Source organism: Armigeres subalbatus, chromosome 2, assembly GCF_024139115.2.
Source record: "Armigeres subalbatus isolate Guangzhou_Male chromosome 2, GZ_Asu_2, whole genome shotgun sequence".
Taxonomy (NCBI): domain Eukaryota; kingdom Metazoa; phylum Arthropoda; class Insecta; order Diptera; family Culicidae; genus Armigeres; species Armigeres subalbatus.
The window spans coordinates 158,291,434-158,318,438 of NC_085140.1; the positions used below are offsets into that span (position 1 = coordinate 158,291,434).

The 27,005-nt window shown below is 40.3% G+C and overlaps 1 protein-coding gene across 1 annotated transcript in view; it reads left to right on the forward strand.

The window, feature by feature from the left end:
• Nucleotides 1-1,334: 1,334 nt before the first annotated feature.
• Nucleotides 1,335-27,005, forward strand: part of LOC134211083 (cyclin-dependent kinase 14) — a 460,569-nt gene continuing 434,898 nt past the window's right edge. Inside the window, exons 1-2 of the mRNA XM_062687675.1 lie at nt 1,335-2,029; nt 8,292-8,821. Coding sequence (XP_062543659.1) covers nt 8,626-8,821 — 196 coding nt within the window. The 5' untranslated portion in view covers nt 1,335-2,029; nt 8,292-8,625. The remainder of the gene's footprint in view (nt 2,030-8,291; nt 8,822-27,005) is intronic.

Here is a 27,005-nt window from a genome sequence, read left to right on the forward strand (position 1 = left end):
TACGAAGACAATATCGCCCAAACCCACACTGAAGCTGTCAACCTTTTTGCTGTCTTCTTTGAAAAGGTGTACACCAAATCGTCATCTGCACTGCGTAACAACTTCTTCGCACACATTCCCATTCACGATATCGCTTTGCCCATCATTCAGTTTTCCCCTGATGAAGTACCCTCAAAAATCTTGACAGCAATAAAGGCGCAGGCACGGACGGCTTTCCCTCCCTCTTCTTTAAACAGTGTGCCACCCCACAACCCTGAATGAGCTGATTTCTAAAAAAAAATTAAACAGCTCCATGAGCGAAAGGACGTTCCCGAAGATATGGAAAAAAAAAATTAATGATCATTTAGGACATGTGAATCATCATCGTCCTTTAGCGGAGAAAATCTTTAGTACCCTGTCCAATAACACAATGCATCTAAATATATAGTCAGGATCTTTAGATCCTGATTCTCAATGTAAATGAAATAAAAAGGGTCAGTAGCATCTAGTGAAGAAATTCAGAATTACTATGATCAGATCCAGTATAGTCACGACAACTTGAATATTTTGGGGATTTGCAGAAGCACGGTGCTTGCATTGAAAATCAGATTTTAGTGGTTAGTTGCTGCTTCTTCTGGGAGATCAAGTACTATCATCAGCTTTTTCCTTGCGTGGAAAGACATTTTTTTGGAATTCGAGGAAGGCGAAAAGATAACACCAAGTAAAGGGTTCGAAGGTGTGGCTTGATATCTTGTGATATTCTTCTTATAGATCAAATTTTTCTGGGCAAATTTGCTGACGAGATCATGTGAAAATGTAATGAGAGAATGGGATTATTTTTTATTTAATTTTTATATTTATCACATGAAGAGTTTACCGAGAAATGGGATTATTTTTTATTATTTTTTTAATATTTATCACATGAAGAGTTTACCTAGAAAAGTTCTGTATCTTATCGACACTAGCTCCACCATGTGAGGTAATTTTGAATCAAATCGATCACCATGTGAATAAAATTATTTAATTTAAATTTAAAATTGTAACCACCCTAGCCATTTAAAGCTCAGCGTTAAAATCTGTTGAAAACTCAAGCGCCGCATTCGAAATAGCGGTGCTGTCACCGACAACAAAAAGAGCGAATGAAACGGGCTACACTACACACGCAGTTAGCATCGTTTGTGTGGGCCAGAAAGAAACACGCAATACGTCTCCGCCACCGACATCACTGCTTTGATACGGTAAATACGCGAGTAGAACAAGTTCCGCACCAAACAGCCATGTTTTGCTTCTGCCCACACGGTGGTGCGAACGAGATAGACGCAAAGATCCTTTCCGTCGTGCGATGCGGTTGTCATCGGACCTGCTCGCTGCTGGTGGTGATGCTGTGAAAATCGTCGTCCGGTCGCAGGTTGAACTGGCTGTCTGTAGCCGTTGCCTTTCAGTGTAGTCGTCCTCAAGTCGATTGCGGTCGTCGTCCGTCGTCTTGTCGTGGGTCGTCGCGGCGTAATCGGTCTCCTAGTGCTGCTCTTAACAAGATCTGAGAATAAAAAAAACGGATCCCGTGTGCGAAGATATTCGAAAGGAAAGCAACTAGAAAAATCTGCGGCTTCCTATGGAACGATACTCAATGGAACAAGGTCCGCTGCGGCTATTGAATTTGCGGTTGTTTTTGTTCGCGGAAAAGTGACAAGTGGGTCGAAATTCCTTCCGCGAGTTAAATGCTGGTTAGTGGTTGAATATAGGCAAAAATTAGAGCCAAATCCGGGCGTGAAGAAACCTTGCCAATTGCTAGTGTCGCATTTTTTTGGAGTGTTCTTTTAAAATATTGGAACCCGTGTCGTGAGTGGATTTTGGTTCTCCGGCTGTCAGAAAGCTGCTTCCGGTGACGGAAAACGTTCGATAGGGGATTTGCAGAAGCACGGTGCTTGCATTGAAAATAAGATTTTAGTGGTTAGTTGCTGCTTTTTCTGGGAGATCAAGTACTATCATCAGCTTTTTCCTTGCGTGGAAAGACATTTTTTTGGAATTCGAGGAAGGCGAAAAGAGAGTGGTAAGCAAAAAGAAATACATTCGCAATACATCTGTATTGGTAGCTCAGTGTTCCCAAATATTTTTGTTCGTAATACTTAGCTAAGATGTGCTATTATGTATGTATACGAATACCAATGGTCTGTCTCATATTTTCTAGGATTTAACTTAAAAGTTATTGGTACTATTCATCAAGATAAATGAAATATATTTCCTTGACTCGGTAAAATGTATACGGATTTTCGTTAGGATAATAAGTACAATTACAATCTACAGTCACTCACAAAATTAAGCATGGATTCCTTTAATGTTTATAAACATTAAGGAAAATAATTTGTTGTTTCGATTATCTCTATTGCATTCGAATATTTACATTTTCCTTCAATCTATGCGTGCATAAACATTTTGAAAATTTTACTCTAAACTTTATAGGAAAATAATCTCAAAATACGCCTGTTGAGTACACAGCAAATGATTTTCTATAAAATTTCTCATAATTCCACTGATAAGGGTGCCGCATGAATAAAATTACAATTACAATTGAGCGGTGCCAAAACTTATTTTGAATGAACGCGATGTATGAAAAGTGTTCATGTTTAGTAAACAGCGCGCCTCTCAAACGTCATTGTGTTCATTTGATGATTGTTATCACATCTAACATAAATATAGGGGCAACAGTTATACCAGACACTTTAAGTACTACACCTCCAAGTTAACTAAAGGTAATAGTGTCGCATGATCTAACAACAACTGACAGGCGGGCCCTCCTTAGCCGTGCGGTAAGACGCGCGGCTACAAAGCAAGACCATGCTGAGGGTGGCTGGGTTCGATTCCCGGTGCCGGTCTAGGCAATTTTCGGATTGGAAATTGTCTCGACTTCCCTTGGCATAAAAGTATCATCGTGTTAGCCTCATGATATACGAATGCAAAAATGGTAAACTTGGCTTAGGGCGATGACATAGTGACGCGTCAAGCGATGCGGAACGCGTCCAAGCATTCGTAAAGCAGAATATCAGCAAAAGAAATTTTATCTAGGACGCGTTCGCGCACGCACACGCGTTAGTATGTCATCGGCCTTAGAAACCTCGCAGTTAATAACTGTGGAAGTGCTTAATGAACACTAAGCTGCGAGGCGGCTCTGTCCCAGTGTGGGGATGTAATGCCCATAAGAAGAAGAAGAAGACAGGAGGTTTGCGTAGGCCCAATAAAAAAACAACCATTACGAACGACATAGAAGATAATACGACTCGATACAACCGGCAACGACCTAGGCGACAAATAAAGGATCACGATTGGAAGCTTGGAACATGGAACTACAAGTCGCTAGGCTTCGCAGGTTGCGACAGGATAATCTACGATGAATTACATCCGACGTCGCAGGAAATCTGCTGGACAGGACAGAAAGTGTGAAAAAGCGGGCATCGAGCAGCTACATTCTACCAAAGCTGTGGCACCACCAACGAGCTGGGAATTGGCTTCATAGTGCTGGGAAAGATGCGCCAACGTGTGTTTGGGTGGCAATCAACGCAAGGATGTGCATAAAAGGCCGTTTCTTCAACTATAGCATTATCAACGTGCACTGCCCACAAGAAGGGAGCCCCGACGACGAGAAAGAGCGTTCTATGCACAGCTGGAGCAGACATACGATGGATGCCCACTGCGGGACGTCAAAATCGTCATCGGTGACATGAACGCTCAGGTCGGAAGGGAGGAAATGTATAGACCGGTCATCGGACCGGGTAGTCTGCATACCGTATCAAACGCAAACGGCCAACGATGCATAAACTTTGCAGCCTCCCGTGGAATGGTAGTCCGAAGTACTTTCTTCCCATGCAAGAATATCCACAAGGCCACATGGAAATCACCTAATCAAGTAACGGAAAACCAAATCGACCACGTTCTAATCGACGGTAAATTCTTCTCCGACATCACGAACGTACGCACTTACCGCAGTGCGAATATTGAATCCGACCACTACCTAGTTCCAGTATGCCTGCGCTCAAAACTCTCGACGGTGTACAACACGCGACGGAGTGGTCCGCCGCGGCTAAACATTGGGCGGCTACAAGACGGTAGACAAGCCCAAGACTACGCGCAGCAGCTGGAAGTGGCACTCCCAACGGAAGAGCAGCTACACCCAACCGGCGGTTGTTAGATTTTCTAACAATTCTGTATAAGAATCTAACAAAACCTGTATAAGAACTGGGCATATGCGAAATTGTTAGATTCTTATACAAAAATGTAAGCTCTCAAACAAATATTGTTAGAAAAGCTTACAAAATTGTTAGATTCTTATACAATACTTGTATAAGAATCTAACAATTTCGCATATGCCCAGTTCTTATACAGGTTTTGGTAGTTTCTTATACAGAATTGTTAGAAAATCTAACATCCGCCGGTTGGGTGTAGGCACAGCATCTCTTGAAGATGGCTGGAGAGACATTCGATCCGCCATTGGAAGCACCGCAACCGCTGTACTAGGCACGGTGGCTCTGGATCAGAGAAACGACTGGTATGATGGCGAATGTGAGCAGTTAGTAGAAGAGAAGAATGCAGCATGGGCGAGATTGCTTCAACACCGCACGAGGGCCAACGAGGCACGATACAAACGGGCGCAGAACAGACAAAACTCGATTTTCCGGAGGAAAAAGCGCCAGCAGGAAGATCGAGACCGTGAAGAGACGGAGGAACTGTACCGCGCAAATAACGCACGAAAGTTCTATGAGAAGTTGAACCGTTCACGTAAGGGCCACGTGCCACAGCCCGATATGTGTAAGGAAATAAACGGGAACCTTCTTACAAACGAGCGTGAGGTGATCCAAAGGTGGCGGCAGCACTACGAAGAGCACCTGAATGGCGATATGGCAGACAACGGTGGCGGTATGATAATGAATCTATGAGCACGCGCGCAGAACATGCGACTTCCGGCTCCGAATCTCCAGGAAATCCAGGAGGAGATCGGCCGGCTGAAAAACAACAAAGCCCCTGGAGTTGACCAACTACCAGGAGAGCTATTTAGACACGGTGGTGAGGCACTGGCTAGAGCGCTGCACTGGGTGATTACCAAGGTTTTGGAGGATGAGGTTCTGCCGCAGGAGTGGATGGAAGGTGTTGTGTCCCATCTACAAAAAGGGCGATAAGCTGGATTGTAGCAACTACCGCGCAATTACATTGCTGAACGCCGCCTACAAGGTACTCTCCCAAATTTTATGCCACCGACTAACACCAATTGCAAGGGAGTTCGTGGGGCAGTACCAGGCGGGATTTATGGGTGAACGCTCTACCACAGACCAGGTGTTCGCCGTACGTCAGGTATTGCAGAAATGCCGCGAATACAACGTGCCCACACATCATCTATTTATCGACTTCAAAGCCGCATATGATACAATCGATCGGGACCAGCTATGGTAGCTAATGCACGAAAACGGATTTCCGGATAAACTGATACGGTTGATTAAGGCGATGATGTATCGGATGATGTGCGTAGTTCGAGTTTCAGGGGCATTCTCGAGCATTCGGGCATTCTCAGGGCATTCTCGAGGTTACGGCAAGGTGACGGTCTCTCGTGTCTGCTTTTCAACATCGCTTTGGAGGAAGTAATACGACAGGGATTAACACGAGTGGTACGATTTTCACGAAGTCCGTTCAGTTATTTGGTTTCGCCGACGACATTGATATCATGGCACGTAACTTTGAGAGGATGGAGGAAGCCTACATCAGACTGAAAAGCGAAGCTAAACGGATTGGACTACCCCTGTCACAAGACGAGTTTAAACAATCCCATTGAATTCCACCACTTAATTGTATCCTGACAGATACGTATTTCGACCTCAACAGTAAGGCCGTCTTCAGTGTCTTGTACTTGACGTCGAGTCAAGTACAAGACACTGAAGACGGCCTTACTGTTGAGGTCGAAATACGTATCTGTCAGGATACAATTAAGTGGTGGAATTCAATGGGATTGTTTAAACTCGTCTTGTGACAGGTGAAAGCATTCCACTAAAAAGCTCAAAATAATTTTCTTATCGGATTGGACTAGTCATCAACACGTCGAAGACGAAATACATGATAGGAAGAGGCTCAAGAGAGGTCAATGTAAGCCACCCACCACGAGTTTCTATAGGTGGTGACGAAATCGAGGTGGTTGAAGAATTCGTGTACCTTGGCTCACTGATGACCGCCGATAACGATGCCAGCAGAGAAATTCGAAGACGCATAGTGGCTGGAAATCGTTCGTACTTTGGACTCCACAAGACGCTCCGATCGAATAGAGTTTGCCGCCGTACCAAACTGACTATCTACAAAACGCGTATTAGACCGGTAGTTCTCTACGGACACGAGACCTGGACGATGGATGCTCGTGGAGGACCAACGCGCACTGGGAGTATTCGAACCGAGTTTGCGTACTATCTATGGTGGGGTGCAGATGGCGGACGGTATCGTTCACACCGCGAAAATCGGAAGAATGTGGTGGGCCGGGCACGTAGCCAGAATGTCGGACAGTAATCCGGTGAAAATGGTTCTCGACAACGATCCGACGGGAACAAGAAGGCGAGGTGCACAGCGGGCAAGGTGGATCGATCAGGTGGAGGACGATTTGCGGACCCTCTGCAGACTGCGTGGTTGGCGAAGTGCGGTCCATGGCTGAATGGAGAAGACTTTTATGTGTGACCTGTGCTGCGGCCTTAGTCTGGTAATAAATAAATAATAATGATTATTGATGAACGGAAAGCTAAGATACAGAGTAACATTTATAACAATATATTCAGACTACACGATATAGAGTAACTGCACATAACATATAGGCATCTTTGCCATGGAATGTGGTCCTTCCATGATTTTGAAACGCTAGCGAACCTAGCGGTGGAAGTCAAGCTTTACTGAACAACGCATTTAAGTCAGAGCAGCATCGCATGCTTTGCTGTCTCTTTCTTTTGCCTTGCATATACGAGAGTGCCGTTCGTCGATTGTTGATACACAAAGAGCCTACTTTGAAAATTGCAGTTTGCTCTATGATGTCTATCTGTTTTGTGGTAACAGGATAACTAGAATTACTATTTCCTTCTACAAGACTAATAGCTTGACCACATGAAGATAGATCATATGATGCCCTTATCAACTATCGTTCTCTATACTGCCGTGAATTGCATATTTGTCCCATATTAATAGGAAACCCAGCAAAGATGGGACAGATATGCGATTCACGGGAGTATAGTAGGACTAATAACTTAATAACTTAATCACCCAAGGAATACTGGATATCATGAATCTGAATATCTGTATCTTATCTATTAATTAATTAAATTAAGGAGTGGAATAGAACTTGACCATAACAATAGAAATTACAGACAACGTGAAAGAAATTTCGTTAACATTGTTTGGACTAACGAAAGTTTGGACAAGATTGTAACTTATAGGTTACTACTAACTCGACGACGTATAAACAAACATCCGTTCTCAACTGCATCAAAATAAGCTCTTAGATTAATGTGTTGATTTATTGCAATAGTATTTGATGAATTTATTGTGAAACAAACATCTTCATTCAAAAGTGTTACTTGTAAATGACATCAGTACCACATGTCAACATCGTCTGTTATTAGGTACTAGCAGACCCGACGAACTTCGTTCCGCCTGAAATTAATTTATAATATGATTAGTTATCAAGTTATGTTGAAAATTTTGCTTCATTTCCAGAAGGGAAGGGGTTTCAAACCATCACATACACATATATTCCCATCCAAAACCTCAACATGACAGATTTGGTTCCATTTGCTTAATTAATTCTCGAGTGATAAAGAAATTGGTGTTTCATTTGTATGGAAGCCCTCTTTTAAAAATGAGGGACGGGTCTCTAACCATATTAAGAACCTTCCCCGGTCCCAAAAACCGTAATATCAGATGATTAATCTATTTTTTGTCATTATATGGTGAGAATCTAGCAAAATAGACAAAAGTCTGACAATTCGGTACTACGGACATTATAATTTTAGTACTATGCAAATCGATATGGTTAAAACAAGTGAGATTATTTTATGCTTTCTAATATTTCTAAATGCGAGAAAGGTAGTATCACTTTTCACTGAATTAAGTTGGGTTTTTACTTTCGGGAACGCTATTTTGCAGAGCTTTTATGTAGCGGCCCTAAATTAAGTGCCATTTGGGTTGCCTTTTTCGACTATGCAACGTTGCATATGAGCTGTTTGAAGACTAAATTTGATCAACGTAACCATAATACTTAGTTTAAATTTAATTCATCAAAAATATGTTATTCTTTTTTGCAGACTTGACCATCACCTTTTGAACGACTTTTGAAATGGCTAGCAACACTTTTCAAGAAGAAGAATAAAAGTTTATCAAGTGCGTATGTGAAGTGGGGGACAAGAGAGCAAATTGTGCAATTCAAGTTTTAACCAAAATGTGTTTGTATTAGTGCAAAAAGCGAGCATAAAAATTTAAGTAGAAATATAATACAGTGAATTCCGCCAATAAAGATTATAAAAAATAAATACCACATGACGCAAGTCTGAAGAAAAGATAAGAAAAGTAATATCAGTGTGATATTTTGAGTGTACATATTCGGTGGTGTGCGTGATTAACGTCATACAAGTGTCAAACATGTATTGTTCGGCGGATAAAAATCAATCATCTGGTATCGTCGGCGGCAGCGGCGGTGGCGGCAGTGGCAGTGGGAATGCATGTGGTGCTGGCAGTATCAGCGGCGGCAGCAGTGGCGGAGGAGGCGGCAGTGTTGGCAGTGGAAATGGCAACACAACCACACCGCTGCAGAACAACACAAAAAGTGTCAAAGAAGGTAATGAAAATGCTGTTCATGTTTTTGTTGTTTTGTTTTTTTCGCTTTTGCCTATACGACGACCGCTCTCGATCGGGGAACAGTGTCCGTGGTTGCTGGTAATAATAAGTCTATCAACGGATAGGTGACAGATTTGCGCAATTTTGATTTTGGAAGGGATTTTGGCTTGGCCTTGTTTGGCATATCAAGCACCTGGCCAGTCACTCCCAGTGATGACAAGCTGACATGCTTTTCTATCCTAATTAGCAATCAACTTACATTTTCATAATACTAATCTGTGTTTCATAATGAGATGTTTGTTGTTTGCTCAGTTCATCAAGCTTACATTTATAACGGACATACATATATAGGAAAATTATACATAATACAATATGAATTATGCATATTTTGTCACTCCAAAATAAAATTTTAGTTTTATTTGTTCGTTTTATTCATTGTATTTTATTTAAATTATACCGTAAACAACTTTTATTGCCTGTTTATACCAATTATACCAATGAAATAACTTTTATTGCCTGTTGTTTGTTATGAATCATTTCCGAGTACCTGTCAAGTACCTGTATACCTTTTCGACAAGAAATTAGGAATTCTGTTCACGTATTTTGCCTTGCTAAGGCATAAGCTGATTCATATTTGTGAAGCAAATTATTTTTTTTCCGGCAATTTCCTATTTTATCACTCTAAAATTCAGAGGGGGGCGAGCATTTTAGATCAATTACATTATTTAGACAATATAAATATATCAGACGAGAAAACTCATAGTTATATTATACAAATTATAACAAGGAGTTAGACAAATTATACAAATAAAAAATAGTATGGCGCAATTACATTAAACTATTGGAAATAGTATACAGCCACTGGCCACGTGTCCCACAAACTCGAATATTTTTTTTCTAAACTTCTATTTTATATGCCTTTAATTTTATATTAATTTTATATTAATTTTATATGCAAATGTCACATACTGAACTATTTGCAGCACCGCACTCTAGATCATTTTTTTTGCTTTTGTTTTGTTTTCTCAACAGCTGACCCAAAATTGTGTTCTAATGATTTTTGTACATTTCCCCGTTAAATTCACCAACTTTTTGTATATACAAACCTTGCGAATCTCAAAACGAGTCAATTAGGGAAAAAATCTTGAAATCGGCCAACCCGTTCGCGAGTTAAATCGTCAGGAAGGGAATCTCAACTCATTTTTATTATATAGAAAAAGATTGTTATACAAAAAAATAAATGATTTTTCGCCAATTTTTTTTAAACAATACCTGGAGGAGCTCCCGAAGGAATTTCGGGAGGATTTCTTGGAGAAATTTTGGAAGAAATTTTTAAATGTATTTCGTGACGAATTTCCGAATGTATTCTTGAAGAAATTTCTGAAAAACAACCAGAATAGATTTTAAAAAAATATTTATAAACAAATTCCTGAAGGAATTGTTGAAAGAATTTCCTAAAGAATTATTAAATGAATCCATGAAAAGATTTTCTAGATTTTTACAGGAATTCATTCGGAAATTGCTTCAGAAGCTCCTGCAAGAATTCATTCAGGAACATCTGCAGGAATTCCTTCTGGCATTCTTCCAGAAATTTATCCGGAAATTCTTTCGAAATTTCGGACAGTAGTAAACAAACTCTGTTTTGAATCTGGAATTAGGACTTATGCCAAAAACCCAGATAAATCCACCTAGTGGTGATGGAGCCTTTCTCGTGTGTTTTTTTTGTGTCTTTATTAAGGAGACTTTCAGCCCGAGGCTGACTCGTCTCCGAGCTTTCTCGTGTGTTATAAAAATAGTATTTTGGCCATAACTTTTGAGCCCATAGTCCGATATGGCCAATTTTCAATTACGAATCAATGGGACAGGATACAGACATTGAGTTTTGAAAATGTACTCGAAAACTATAATCAACAGGCAAGTAATTACAAGACTTCATGATATATTTTTTGCAAACCCTTACACTTTTCTTGAACTGATTTGTGGCCGAAATTTCTGTTAACATTATCAACACAATTCTTTCCTTGTTTCTGATAGCAAGATATATAGATAGAAAACATGAATATCTATTACCAGTGTCCAATGAATTTAATAACAACACCATAAAAATGTTAAATATCTTAAATATCTATGTTTCGAAATGGACAAATTGATATGAAATTTGCGAAAAAGAATCCACGTGTCTTGGAGGGACTCGAACCCTCAACCTCCTAACGTAATAACCCCTACACAACAAGACCACTTAAAGGTCACGTCATACGCATAATTGTTCTATGTTTGCTGGGATTCATATGTACATGAGACAGTTATGCGTATAACGGCAGTGCATGGCTTGAAGAAACCCGTTTCTAATCAATTGCTTAAAGCTTAATAAAGCTTTACGGTAGAATTATTCAAAAAAGCAAAAAGATCATGCTCAGGGCTTAAATTATTTCCCCAACCGCCAAAAAATGATCACTGAAGTTTAATTCGGAATAAAGCTTCAACTCATAGATCCGTTTGAGCATACTGATATTCCAGCGTGCTTTGGGATCCGCCTCTAATTCAAATAATTTTTTGGATTCAGAACGGATATATTTTTAGAGCAAATCGTTTTTCACAGCCACAGGTGATCTCCGGAGATGAACTATTATGGTTCAGTGATGAACTCTAGTAATACGTAAAATCACTTAGATAAAACTTCTTCACAATTTTGATGCTTACTTGTGCAATTCATTCTTACTTGCGCATGCATTCATTCAATTGACCTTTCCCGTCAATTTTTTTTATTTGCTTAATCGATTCTTTGGCTTATTTGAGGTCAACTTTCCCAAAGAACCCATATTTTTTTTACGCCTCTAAGTATTTTTAAAATTTAATACAAAAATCGAAAAAGTGCTGTTTTTAAAGTTTGCCCGATTTTGAACGAACATCGGGTGAATTTTTCAGGCCGGTTCACACGTGCAGCACTTTTTCGGTTTTTGTTTTCGATTTTAAAAATAGTTAGAGGCTTCAAAAACTATGGGTTCTTTGGGAAAGTTGCCCTTAAATAAGCCAAATAATCGACTGAGACAATAAAACGAGAAACAATGTTTGGCGGGAAAGGTCAATTGTTGCTTTTTTTCACGATGCGTTTTTGCTCTTTGTAACCGAATACTTCTCCCATCTATATTGGATTTCCTATTTTAATGGGACAGATATACGATTACAGGCTGTTTAACTGATATATGTACTGCCGTTCTACGCATAATTGTCCCATGTACATAGGAAATCCCAGCAAACATGGGACAGATATGCGTATGACGGCAGTGTAGGTGAAAACTAATCGAGATTTGTTTATGCTGACAGCAACATTTGAAATACCGAAAATACCGGTATTTTACGTATTTAGATACCGGTATTTTTGGTATCCAAAATTGGCCGGTAATACCGGTATTACCGGTTTCGGTACTACCGGTTAGACCACCCTACTGCAAACTCACGGGATATATGGCTCTCGATGTTTTGACTGTGGACTCCATGGACTGTTTTGACTATTGGAGGCTTCCGAGCCTCTTGAAAGGAAGTTGTCAAGCATATTATTGGGAGGCTTCCGAGTTTCTCGAAGAGAGGCTTTCAAGCCTATTATTCGGAGCTTTTAAAAGGCGGCTTTTGAGTAACTTTAAAGGAGGCTTCTGAGCTTTTTGAAAGTATGCTTCCAAGCCTCTTGAAAGAAGAATTCCGCGCTTCTGCAAGTGAAGCTTCAAAGCCTCTTGAAAGGAGACTTACGAGCCTCTTGAAGGGAAGCTTCCAGGCCTCTTTAAAGGCGGCTTTCAAGCCCTTGAAAAGGTGCTTCAGAGCATCTTGATAGAAGGCTTCCGAGCCTATTTAAGGGAGGCTTCAGTGCCTCTTGAAAGCGGCTTTCGAGTCACTTAAAAGAAGGCTTCTGAGAATCTTGAAAGTACGCTTCAAAGCTTCTTAAAAGAAGAATTTTGTGCCTCTTGAAGGGAAGCTTCCGAGCCCCTTGAAAGGAGGCTTCCGTGTCCCTTGAAGGGATTCTTCCGAGCCTCTGTGAGGAACGCTTCCGAGCATTTTGAAGGCGGCTTTCAAGCCACCTGAAAGGAGGCTTTCGACCCATTTCTAAACAGCCTTAAAAAAGGCGTCTGAGCCTCTTAAAATGATTCTTCCACCCCTCTTGTAAGAAGAATTTCGAGCCTCTTAAAGGGAAGCTTCCGAGCGTCTTGAATGGAGATTTACGAGCTTCTTGGAAGGAGGCTAACGAGCTTCTTGAAATGACCTTTCTGAGCCTCTTGAAAGTAGGCATACACGCGTTTTGAAAAAAGGCCTCCAAGCCTCTCAAAAGGAGGTTTTCAAGAATCTTGAAGGGAGGCTTTCGAGCCTCTTGAAAGACGAATTCCAAGCTTATTCAAGGGAAGCTTCCGAGCTACTTGAAGCAGCCATTCGAGCCTCCTGAAAGCAGCCTTCCGATCTTCTTGTAAGTAGGCTACTGCGTCTTTTGAAAGTAAGTGGCTTCTGAGCATCTTAAAAGGACGTTTCTGAGCCTCTTGAAAGTATGCTTCCAAGCCTCTTGAAAAAAGAATTCCGAGCCTCTTGAAGGGAGGCTTCCGAATCTCTTGATAGGTGGCTGCTGGGACTCTTGAAAGGAGGCCTTTGAGCCTATATAAAGGAGGCTTCCGAAGGAAAGCTTCCGAGCCTCTCAAAAGAAGGCTTACGAGCCTCTTGAAAGAATGGTTCCGAACCTTTTGAAGGACGCCTCCGAACCTCTTGAAAGGAATTTCGAGCAGTTTGAATGAAGGCTTCCGACAAGAGTAGAAGGATGCTTCAAATTTTCTAGCAACGAAGCAACTGAGTGTTTTTTTTTTGGAAAACAGCCTTCTTGTCTCTCAAATGGAGGCTTTCGTACCTTCAGGAAAGCTTCCGAGCCCCTTGAAAGGAGGCTTCCGTGTCCCTTGAAGGGATTCTTTCGAGCTTCTGTGAGGAACGCTTCCGAGCCTTTCGAAGGCGGCTTTCAAGCCACCTAAAAGGAGGTTTTCGACCCATTTTTAATCAGCCTTAAAAATGCGTCTGAGCCTCTTAAAATGATTCTTCCACCCCTCTTGTAAGAAGAATTTCGAGCCTCTTAAAGGGATGCTTCCGAGCGTCTTGAATGGAGATTTACGAGCTTCTTGGAAGGAGGCTAACGAGCCTCTTGAAATGACCTTTCTGAGCCTCTTGAAAGTAGGCATACGCGCGTTTTGAAAAAGGCCTCCAAGCCTCTTAAAAGGAGGTTTCCAAGAATCTTGAAGGGAGGCTTTCGAGCCTCTTGAAAGACAAATTCCAAGCTTATTCAAGGGAAGCTTCCGAGCTACTTGAAGCAGCCATTCGAGCCTCCTGAAAGCAGCCTTCCGATCTTCTTGTAAGTAGGCTGCTGCGGTCTTTTGAAAGTAAGTGGCTTCTAAGCATCTTAAACGAAGGTTTCTGAGCCTCTTGAAAGTATGCTTCCAAGCCTCTTGAAAGTATGCTTCCAAGCCTCTTGAAAAAAGAATTCCGAGCCTCTTGAAGGGAGGCTTCCGAATCTCTTGATAGGTGGCTGCTGGGACTCTTGAAAGGAGGCTTTTGAGCTTATATAAAGGAGGCTTCCGAAGGAAAGCTTCCGAGCCTCTCGAAAGGAGGCTTACGAGCCTCTTGAAAGAATGCTTCCGAACCTTTTGAAGGACGCCTCCGAACCTCTTGAAAGGAAGTTTCGAGCAGCTTGGATGAAGGCTTCCGAGAAGAGTAGAAGGATCCTTCAAAATTTCTAGCAACGAAGCAACTGAGCGTTTTTTTGGAAAACACCCTTCTTGCCTCTCCAATGGAGGCTTTCGTACCTTCAGACTCTAGATTTTATTTCAGAAGCATGTTGTTAATATATGATTCAATATTTTGTTTCGAATAGGTAGATTACGTTGAATATTTTTAAATATTTTTCATACAACGTTTTATCCGTTTGACAAAAGACAAAAGACTGTACAGATCTTTATATACTGTGCTGGTTTTGCAGGGCAATATTAGATAGGCTTTGATTAACTATTGATTAATCACAATGAAAATTAAGAACAAGTTTCGAAATCAAAAAATTACACAATTATCAAAATTTGATCAATAAGTTTTGATTCCAATTGCAATACATCCGCCATTACGCATTCTTGTGTGAAGTATCCCCTGGGGCCAGCGAAGGTACCCCAGGTTGAGAACCGCTGCTTAAGGTAAACGTTATAATGTTAACATTGATATTCACCCGTCCACGCTGTGATTGATAATAGATTCTTGGAATTATCCACCGCAAGGAAAGGAATGCAAAAGGGAAGCCGGCTTAACAATATCACAATTTCGAACACAATGCGCCAGTTGCAATGTATCTTATCTCTGTTCCCCCATTGGTTCCGACGTTACGTAGCCTCATTTCTTCCCACTATCGCCATGTCCACTTGCTGCTGCGATGCGTCTTACCTGCCTTTGGCAAATGTCTTCAAACCAACCTCTGCTGTCGAAGGAAGTATGGCATTCAAAGGAAACAACCATCATTGTCATTGTAGTCGGCGGCGCCCTGATGTGGAATCGTTAATCCTCCCAAGAGGCTTAATCCTACCTTCTTATTTGGCTTCTCTTGGGTGTCGTTGCTGCCAGCGCACTAGAGCCTAGGTCGAATATAATGCCAACATTGTTGTGGAAATAGCTTAGATTTTACTTCACTGCACTGTCGAAGCTGTGATATGATGCATACTTTGACATTCGAGTTTTGTGAGCAAGGTCTCCGAAGTCCGATATTTGATAGGCTATGCTTATCAGTTTACGTTGGATCGGTTTCCTTCATCAAATGCATGTTGAGTGCGAATACGTTCAGCTTTCGAATTTTGAATGAAACCAATAAATACGATTTTGCGTTAACCGTCAGCTCACCACCCCGTTTATAAAATCATGGTGTTGTCTTTTTTATTCATAATTTATAAATGGGCCGGAAAAGAGCGATATTATATTGCCAAACTTCTTGTGGACGTCACAGATGTAAAATGCTCAACTGTGAATGCGACGGAGAGGATAAAAATAGATTTTTGTTTGCATTGCTGATGTGCGAATGGAGAAAGTTTTATTGGTGATTTGTTTTTAATTAAATAAATCATGACAGACTATCAGCTGACAAACATCTGACGAACTTATTCTTATCTGCATGTTTTCGCAAAGAAATAATGTCAATGTTATTGATTTATATTTAACGACAATTTTGGTGGGGTGTGTTTGAGAATATATAATCTAAAGTTGGGGCTTCTTTCTGTTTTTTTACATTTTGACTATATAAACAATCGAATAAAGCTTTGGTTGTTTAGTAATCAAAAATCATATTTTCTATACTGCCATAAACTGATGACGTTATGTTATGTTACATGCTCTAAAGTTACGGATGGGTTCCTGACACAGGCTGAAAACCCAAAAATACAAACATTATTTTGTCAAAAATCCTACGTAAAGGTGTGTGCCCCTCGAAAATCTACGATGCAGCTGCTAGCTGAAATTGATCATAAACATTGCGGCTTTAGAGAGATGTGACGAAATGCAAGTCTCCTGGGAATATCTGCCCATACCATAGTTAGAAGATTGTGCAGTGCCTATGATTCACTTTTTGTGATTCAGTGGTATGAGGCATTTACACAAGCTCTGTTGATGTCTAATAGATGTTCAGACCAAATTTGAGTTCGATAGTTTTTAGAAAACCGCATATTTATACAAATTCTACGAATGAAGTAAGCCTCCAACAAAATAAATCATTACATGCCATCCGGCATCACTTGTGACAAAACGTTTCGAGAACGATGAATCGATAAAACGAACCAGGCTCTTCAAAACTCGTTCAAGTTGCCGTTCGTACACATGGACGGAAATGGTCGTCTATCCATGCGTGATGTTATCAAGCGTACGCCGAGGAATGAAGCGCAACAAGAGAGAAAAGCGTCTTTACGCAATGCCATTCGGCAGGAATAAGTGCATCCCACATTCAGCATCACACCGCAGAACGCTGTGCTCGTTCGTTTATACTTTGTTGAAGCACATCTTTTCGCAACTGGATTTCACCCCGGTCGGCAGGAATTTCATTCACCTCCTCTTGTGATTCCGGAAGATTGCTCCATGTGGCCCAGTGGTTTGAGACTGGTGCATTACAGCTCTCCGTTTTCTCCCCCTTGTCAAGGTTAGACCTGACAAGATGGAAACATATTAGTTTCTTTACTTTTGATTTTGATTCATTTAGAGTCTTTACGCATTTTAGCGCAACGAACTAAACTAAGTCATTATGTCGCCGAATGTCGCATTAATTTTGCGATATATATTAAAACCAAATTATAACTGTACCTTATTTGTAACTACTGTCGTATTTACATTATCTAAACTTGAGATTCTAAAGACACAACTAGTAAACAAATTTAAAAGAAAAATCATCCCAAACATGCGCCAGTCTAATCTCAGCGTTCATTCCTAGTATAGGTTCTACTGCGACTCTGAGTAGGTATCGTATCGCTTTTGTGTAACAGAGCCATATCGATGCAATACGTACTCCAATAGAGAACACACCGAGATGCCGGAATGAATGGATAAAAATGTGAACAAATTTAACGCACCGTTTAGCAGTGGAGTTTACAGCAATCTGTGCCAGTGTGATGATGCGAGGTGGAGAGAAAAATAAACGATGGTCTCCGAAAAGGAACAGTTTGAGTGATACGAGCTGCGTATGATAAGCCTTTCTCACGTTGCCATTCATTTCCGTATATTTTTTGTAGACCTTTATTACATAGTTCTACTAAACTCTATAATACAAACTGGCATAAAGATGATGTTTCCAAAATTATTTCTAATAATGATCTAAATGTGTAATCGATAGTGCGAAACATTTATAACCTCAAGTTTTTTTTTACTTATGAATCCTGTACACCTCCGGTGGTGCAAAGGGCCGACTTGAAAGATCTCCATCTTGAGAGTTGCACAACTATCGCTTTAACCTGTTGCCAGGTTAGATTTCGGTCGACTTCTTTTATTTCTTCATTGAGGCTTTGCCGCCAAGAGCCTCTGCTGCGATGTCCCGCTGGGTTCCAGTCTAATGCTTGTTTACAGATCTCGTTTCCGTGTAGAGTGTGGCCGACCCAGCCCACTTTCGATCCCGAATTTCTGTTGTTATTGGCCTCTGGTGACAACGACGATGACGCTCGTTTTTGAGATCCAGTTGTGAGGCCACCAGGCCCGAATTATTTATCGCAGGCATCTGTTGATGAACACTTGCAGCCGTTGAGTGTTCTTCACTGATACATACCATGTTTCGCTAGCGTATAACAGCACAGATTTCACGTTAGAGTTGAAAATTCATATTTTGCTGCGTTCACTTATCTGCCATCTGTTTTTCCAGATATTTCTTAAACTCGCAAAGGCAGCCCTTGCTTTCTTGATCCGTGCGCCTATGTCGATCTTGGTACCGCCGTCTGACGCCATTTGGCTACCAAGATATTGGAAGCTTTCAACATTCTCCACTGGTTGCCCGGCTACTGCGAAACTGGAAGGAGTCACCGTGTTTACATCCAACGATTTGGTTTTGTTGACGTTGATGACTAAATCTACCGAAGAGGAGCGCTCGGCAAGGTCGTTGAGCTTACTCTGCATATCAGAGCGCCGTTGCGCGAGGAGTGCAACGTCATCAGCCAATTCGAAGTCGTTTGGGTGCTCCATAGTTATAGGCTGCCATAACAGCCCGCGGTTTGGTTCACGGTCAATCGCATCTACCAGAATCTCGTCGATTACGATGAGGAACAGTAACGGTGATAGAATACATCCTTGCCTCACACCAGATACGATCCCATTGTGCAGCACTCTACACGAGAAGTCCTGATACTGTGCCTCGATGTGGTCGATGATTTTCTCAGGAACCTCCTTGCGTCTCAGCGTGATTGAGACGGTCGAAAGCTTTTTCGTAGTCAATGAATACCAAGTAAAAAAGTTGTTCGAAGTGCTCGAACCAGCGTTTCAGCTCGTCAGTTGGGTCGGTCAATAACTGATCATTCGCGTCTTTCACAGGCATCGTTGCATTCATCTTCGCCCCGCTTAATCGTCGTGAGATATCGTACAGGAGGCGAATGTCCCCGGTTGCGGCGGCTCTCTCTCCTTCGTCGGCCAGAGAGTCTGCCCACGCTCGCTTGTCCCGTCGACATGATCGTTTTACTTCCTTCTCAAGAGCCGAGTATCGTTGACAGGCTAAGACTTTGGCTCCTCTGGTTTTTGATCGCTCTATCGCGGCTTTGGCTTCTCTTCGTTCCTCTATCTTCCTCCAGGTCTCATCGGTGATCCATTGTTTTCTCTAGATGCGTAGTTCGCCCAGATTGTTCTCACTGGTTGCCACTTGAAAATCTTCCGGAAGAATGGTAGACATTTCGTTCAAATAAAAATGCGGGATTGTCCATAGGCTAAGTACATCAATTTGAGGGCATCAGGTGGTCGAAAATCAAAAATCGACATTCTCGGATTCGTAATTCAAGTTGGCCTAGTATAAGCTAATGTAACATGAGGAAAAATAGGTGGCAAAATTTTGAAATAGGGCCCGATGAAAAAATAGTTTTCTTCATACAGAAAGTTTCATAAAAAAGTTTTTCAAAGTTTCGCCTAGGGACTACCACTACGTCTTTCTTTGGACTTTTCAGAAGGGATTAAAACAAAATCTGTGCTGTTATACGCTAGCGAAACATGGTGTGTATCAGTGGAGAACACTCAACGACTGCAGGTGCTCATCAACAGATGCGGTACATAATTCTGGCCTGGTGGCCTCACAACTGGATCTCAAACAACGATCACCATCGACGTTGTCACCAGAGGCCGATAACAACAGAAATTCGGGATCGGAAGTAAGATTGGGTCGGCCATACCTTATGTAGAGGCGGAAATGAAATATGTTACCAAGCATTAGACTAGAACCCAGCGAGACATCGCAGCAGAGGCAGACCCAGAGGCTCATGGCGGCGAAGCCTCAATGAAGAAATAAAAGAAGTCGACCGAAATCTAACCTGGCAAAAGGTTAAAGCTGGACATAGCTGGACATCGCTCACGATGGAGATCTTTCAAGTCGGCCCTTTGCACCACTGGAGGTGTACAGAAGACTGGACCAGCGTTGTATGGGGAGAAAAAAAAGTTGTTGAATTCTGTGAGACACCCCCCAGGATTGTGCATTAGGGTAAACAATTTATTCTCTAAAAATTTCAGCCTGATCGGTTATTGCATAAGGGGCCGTACACTAATTGCGTAAGCAATTTTTCTGGGTTTTTCATAATTATGCATGTTACTACAAAACGCGACGATTGGGATGGTTCATAAATCACTACATTTTACGTAACGTATTTTATGGATTTCCCCTATAGATGTTATGGGAATGAAAAGCTTCAATGTTGCCCTAAACTGTTACTGTCGTTGCGACTCTATTGACTCCATTGACGCTTCCTTACCAAAGCGACAAACTGTCAGCGATAGCAACAGTCTCATCGAGATGGTTTAGAGGAAGCTTTATTATGATTCGTAATTATATGAGTGCGGTAAGACGCGCGGCTACAAAGCAAGACCATGCTGAGGGTGGCTGGGTTCGATTCCCGGTGCCGGTCTAGACAATTTTCGAATTGGAAATTGTCTCGACTTCCCTGGGCATAAAAGTATCATCGTGTTAGCCTCATGATATACGAATGCAAAAATGGTAACCTGGCTTAGAAACCTCGCAGTTAAGAACTGTGGAAGTGCTCAATGAACACTAAGCTGCGAGGCGGCTCTGTCCCAGTGTGGGGATGTAATGCCAATAAGACGATAAGACGAAGTTATATGAGTACATAACATTAAAATGAGTACAAGTTACAAGTTTTGTAACTTAATCGGGCTCGCTGTACCACTGATGATGCTTGCAAAACTCTGTAGTGGAATTCAACTGTTTCTTTTCACTAACTTATGTTTTTTGCTGGATAGCGATGTTATATGTTAATGTTATTTATATCTGTGGAAATAATCGGATCGTTTATTGTTTGCCAAATCTGATTAAAATTGATCATTATTAATTATCTTAAAGATAAATCGTCTAGCTCAAACCTTTGTAGGGGTATGTGGCGGGACCATCATCATCATCATCATCATCAGTATAAAGATAACAAAAAAGCTTATTTCGAAGATGTAAAAAAGAATTTTTCTAAGTTTTTTTTTTAAATTTTATTGCCTTTAGAATTGTTTTTGCCTTTCTCGTACACCATGGTTATAAATCCGAAAAAGCTATAGTCCGCTCCAAAAATTTTGATGGGAGGCCAGGATGGACAACTTTCATATACCGATTACCTTAGCTCGACGAATTGATGTAATGTCTGTAGATAAAGCCTTTAAATCTAAATCATTGGATGGCGACCTAATCACACTTGCAACTAGCGTGGAGCTGATCTCTGACCAAAAAGTGCGACGTGGGAAAATATCTTTGGCAACATGGCCACTAGATCCCCTTCTATTCAATAAAAATGTGGAAATTGTTCTTCAGGAAACTAAAGAATAGCTTCTAGAATGACCCCTGGAATTGCTATTACATTTTTTTTCGTATTTCAGTCTGAAATTATTTCATAACTTTATATGAAATTTGTTTGGAAATTCAAAAATATTTTTGTCTAAAAATTCCTTATGAACTTCATTTGAAGAAACTCCTTATTTAAGAATTTCTCGTAGATTTGTTTCAGAAGAGTATATAGAAGAGTATCAAGGAGTCTCTCTGAGAATTTCTCCAGGAAATCCATCGGAGAATCCATCAAGAATTTATCCAAAAAATCCTCCTGGGACTCAAACCAGGAACTTTATCGCGATTTGCTTCAGAAATTACTTTCAGAAATTCTCTGGGAAATCCTTTTGGAACTCCTTCGAATACTGCTTCAAAAATTTCTTACGAAATTCTTCTTGAAAAAAGAACTTCCCGGAGTAATTCTTGGAGGAAATTACGGAATTTTAGGAATTCTTGAAAAAAATTTCGGGGGAACTTATAAAGAAGGAGTTCTTGAAATAATTTCCGGGGAAATTCTTGCCGAAATTTTTGGTAGAATTCATGGAGGAATTACTGGAAGGAAAAGGGGAAGATTTTCTAGAAGAATGTCCAAGGTTATTGTTTTAAGATATTGCTGCGAATTCCCGGAATAAATTCTCGGGAAATCCTGAAGGACTTTTTTGATGATTTTTTATAGAAATTTGGGTCCAAGTACCCGCAGAAACCTTGAAAATTCCGGCAGGATCTTCCGGAAAAAATATTTAAATAATTTCTAGAGGAATTTCAAGGAGAATTTTTGGAAGTAGATGAATTGCAGAAAAATTTCCAGGAGAATTTCCGAAGAAAAAATCCCTGGATTCCCTGTAGCATTCTTGGAGGAATTCTCGGAAGAGTTTCCGGAGCGCGAGTAGGAGGCTATCGAGCATTTCCACGTTAGCTGCTGAAGAAATTCAAAGGGAATCTCTGGAAAGACCTCGAAGTAATTAATGAAGAAAGCTTGGTGGAATTTCTGGAGTAACTCCAGAAAGAATATCAGTTACATGGGAATTTCTGGGAAAGGAGACGTAGATATTTCTAAGAGAATTCCTGAAAGAATTATTGAAGAAATCACCGATGTTCGGAGGAATTTTTGGAAGAATGCAAGGAAAAATATTCTGGGGAAATTTGACTAGCGCACTCCTATGAGTCCTTACCAAATTTTAGGAGGAATTCCTGGTAGAACTTCAATAAGAATTTGTGGAGAAACTTGCTGAGGAACTCCTAGAGGAACTTTCGGAGGAACTTCTAGAGGAACTACCGCAGGAATTCCTGGAAGAACTTCGGGAGGAATACCTCGAGAAGCTTGCGGAAGATCTCCTGGAAGAACTTACGGTAGAATTCCTAGAGTAACTTCTGGGGGAACATGCGGAGGAACTTCTGGAAGAATTTTCGGAGAAACTCTCTGAGGAATTCCTAGAGAAACTTACGGAGAAATTCCTGGAAGAATTCTGGAAAATTTCTTATGCACGACATTTATTCACCCCGCCGCAAATCATTAGCGAAATGATCTATCACGCTACCGCGGATAAGTCCTGAAAAAGAAATCCTATATGGACTTTTCGAACAAACTTCAATCGTATCCCTGAAAAAGCCCTTGGGAGCTGTTGTTCCAGGATGACGTCCAGTAAGACGTCTTAGAGGAATCTTAGAAGGAACTCCTGATTGAATCTCTTGTGGAATCGACAAGAGCATAGATTGTAACTAATCTTACTGCGCATGCGCCATGATCAAAACATATTAAAATTTTAACTAAAACGATTTTTTTTATGTATGTTCGTACTATCGAGGTAAAATGTACGTACAATTAAGGGTACGCACTATCGAGGGGACGTACTATCGAGGTATGCCTGTATATGCTACATCAGTGATCCCTTCAAGCCTTTTTATGCGGCCCGCGAAGGTTTTCTGAGAATACACTACATGTTGCCAATTGATAAATATTATATGACCCAATTTCTTTGTTTACTCGGGTACTTGCAAGTTCACATCACTAAATATGATGTTAGAGATCGTGAATAGTTTTATTATTATGATTCATGAAATTCATAACTTAATACATACACGATATGTAGGCCGACAACCAATATACTTCGATGTTATCGACCAAATTTGTATTTAATCGCAGATTCAAAGGAGCTGAAGGTTGAAATACAGGTAAAAATAATGTTGTCATACATGCTCCGTAATGCTTTTATTTTTCAAAATAAGTTAGGTTTTGCCAAAAACTACGTTGACTATCGACAATAGATTCTGTCCAGAATACCACTCGAATTATTTCCACAATCTGTTCAGAACCTTCAATCGGATTTTAATCAGAAATGTTTAAAGTCTGAACGGATTCTGTTCAGATTCCCGAAAGAATTCTTCTCAGATTTCCAAACGAGGTCTGTTTAGAATCCTAAAAGGAATCTGTTCAGAATCCCAGACGGATTCTGTTTAGAATCTCAAACGAATTTTGCTCAGAATCTCGAGAGCAGTAGGGGAAGTGCACTGGTTTTGGCCAACTTAGTGCCTAATTTGGCCAACCCTGAAAAATACATGTTTTTCCAAAATAATCGATCAAATCGACCAAAATAAATGATCAGTTGAAAGCAGAGTTGAAGCGTGAGGGATATATCTCTTGTTGGAACTAATAAAACCCTTGCGAATTGCTTTATTTTTGGAGTTATTCGCAAAATTGGCCAAATTAGGAACATGGCCAAAACCGGTACAGTTCCCCTACTGTAATTTCTCATTTTCAATGAGAGATGTCACGCGATGTTTACCTATCTACCCCTTTCAATATCTCTACAAACGCGAAGTATGAATGGCATGCTACAAAAATCTAAAAAAATATTTGTTCCGTGACAGGTCATGAAAGTGTGCAATATCTGCTTTATTTTTGTGATTATTACCATTTTCAACTCGGTTAGGTGTATGATTAATTTATCGACTAGTCACTATTCTTCGCATATTTACATATATATATATATATATATATATATATATATATATATATATATATATATATATATATATATATATATATATATATATTAAATTACTTAGAAATTTTAATTTTTAAATAAAGCACAACATCCTTTCAAAAGTTTCAAGACTGCCTTTCATGCGAAATTGATCAAAGAGCCCACGATTCTTTCATTTGGTCGCCAGAAATAGAAGAAGGCGCTTTGCACTCTGTCTTATGACGATCACGACCAACCCGGGAGCAACTTGACATATGTAGTACAGTGTCAATGTACCCCGAAATTTTGGTCCGGGTGGTCCTGTCAAACTCGAGATTAATAGAATCATTTCACGAATAGGGCGAAAATGGAATTAATGTGCAATGCAGAAAAAAGGTAAATGAAAATCAATCTAAACTTAAATTAATCAAAGGAGAATGGGACTTCCGTAGCTGAGTAGTAAGATGACCGCTTTAAGGTTGTTGAGGCCGATTACCAAAACATTTCTGGTGGGTTAATTTTCTCGGATAACGGTTTATCGTTAAGCGGGAATGTCGCATAACTTGAAAATTTATTCAAATTTTGGAGGCAGACAATTTTGTATTAGGTTTTATAATACAGACATTTTAATATGGAGTACCGTCGTCGGGGGTGACAATGGTTCTGAAGGATAGGAATGGGTCAGAGCCTTCACCGACAGTCAGGAGTGCGGATACTAAAATAGTTCAAAATGGTCTCTTATAATTCAATTTTCTTGTCCTTGGATACTTTAAATCTACTCTACAAGCATTAGTAGTTGAAACAGTGGCCCATTCTCACCCCCCATTTGACCATTTGTCACCCCGACGGCGGTATCATGAAGACAAAATCAAGAAAGTTGGAAAAATGGACGTGTAAGATGTAGCTTTAGAAAGTAATACATGCGGAATTCTAGCGCAAAAGACAGATTCTCCAAAATGAGAAACATTAAGCGTTATTTTGTGAATTAAAATGAAACTGCCGTGTCAGAAAGAAATTTCGATTTTTTTTCAATCAATTTTACAGTTCTCTGAATTATCTAATCCGTATTTGAGCATCAAGCTGCAAAATTGTAAAACAATGAATAATGGATTTGGCTCCGTTGCGCTTAATGCCCTTAAGCATAATAAGTAGACGAACGTATAATAGAAAAATTATTTGTTTTCCTATTTATTTATTTTATTTTCTTATATTTACTTCGCAATTAAAAATCTGCCCTATTCAAATGAGGATATTGTCTGTTATTTGGAGAAAACAAATGACGAAACAAAAAACATGACTTCCTAGGAGAAAAAGTGTGACGGTGGCGTAGGATGGACACATTGTTTATGTTTCGAAGCGCCATCTGCGATTTCCAAGTGGGTACGCGAAACTAAGGCTAAATGTCAAGTTGTTCGGGGGTTAATCACGACCTTTTCCAGTACTGCTCGAGAGGGTGCTGCTCAGAATCCCAATAGAGTTTTTCCCAAAACTTCTTCGTTATTTGCTATGACAAGTTATAGTGAACAATAAACCTCGAGCATGAAAAACACAAGATCATAATTACAGAATCGGTTGCCACATGATCATTTGGGGAAACAGCATAGAATATATTCTGCCAACTGAGCTTTAAAGCGCAGTCAATCATGTTCATGCTCAAGCAAAGGAGAATTCCAATCTTGTTATGAAAAATTCAACATTTTTATTTTGTTTGTCCGAATATGAAACAGTTTTGATATCCCTTCCTTTTATGTAAAGTTTTCATAGTTTTATTAAAGTTGAAGTTGAGGTTGCCTCATATTATGAGACTACTATTAAATCATGGTAAACCTGTATTGCCGGTTATGTTTTCAGTAACAGTATTTCATCAGCAGCATCTCTCCAAGTATGCCGGCACTGGCCACGTCGCGATGTCTAGCTGCTTGCGTGAGCCTATTCTTCGTCATTGTCGCTAAGCTGACACCTTCCATTGCTATCTACAATACTACGCGTGCTTTCTTTCTACTATGTCGTTTGGTTTGGTCATCCACTACCACCGCACGCGGTTGGTATTTTGGCTTGGTATTTTGACGACGCAGTCTGCATTAGGTCTCAGGATCAGGTCTGCATCGGAGCGAGTGCACCATGTTTATTTTTTTCTACGGTCACATCTTTACTTATTTTCTATACGTACGTATTTATAGCTGAAACGTATTTGTCAAGCTCCTCTCTTTTTTCGAAAATTTACGCTTTCTATTTTCGGAACAAGTATTGGAAAGATACTACCGGTGAATAGGTCTCTCGTCATAGTCGCGTGTTGATTTGTTGTGGTGTTTCACCACTTTGGGGAAAATATGGACCCGGTGTTATGGAGGACACAGATACTCCATGTTGTCGAATGATGTGAAGAACCAGCTTCCGTATTTCATGAAAAAAATGATTAAAAAATTATTTTGAAGTTCAAAATGAAATGAAAAGTCGGGCATTATTTTCCCACCACATAAATTCACTCAATCACATGACAATATTAATATTCAATTCCAAACATGGAAATATATGTATACAAACATGGTTAGAAATTATATCAATCGCTTATCTCAAAAGAAGCTTTGCAGGCACACATTAAATGGAACACTGAAGTGATAAAAATAATTTCGATACCCATGAATTCGAAACTGAAATTATTCGAAATTTATTTTGCCCATTTACCCAGAATA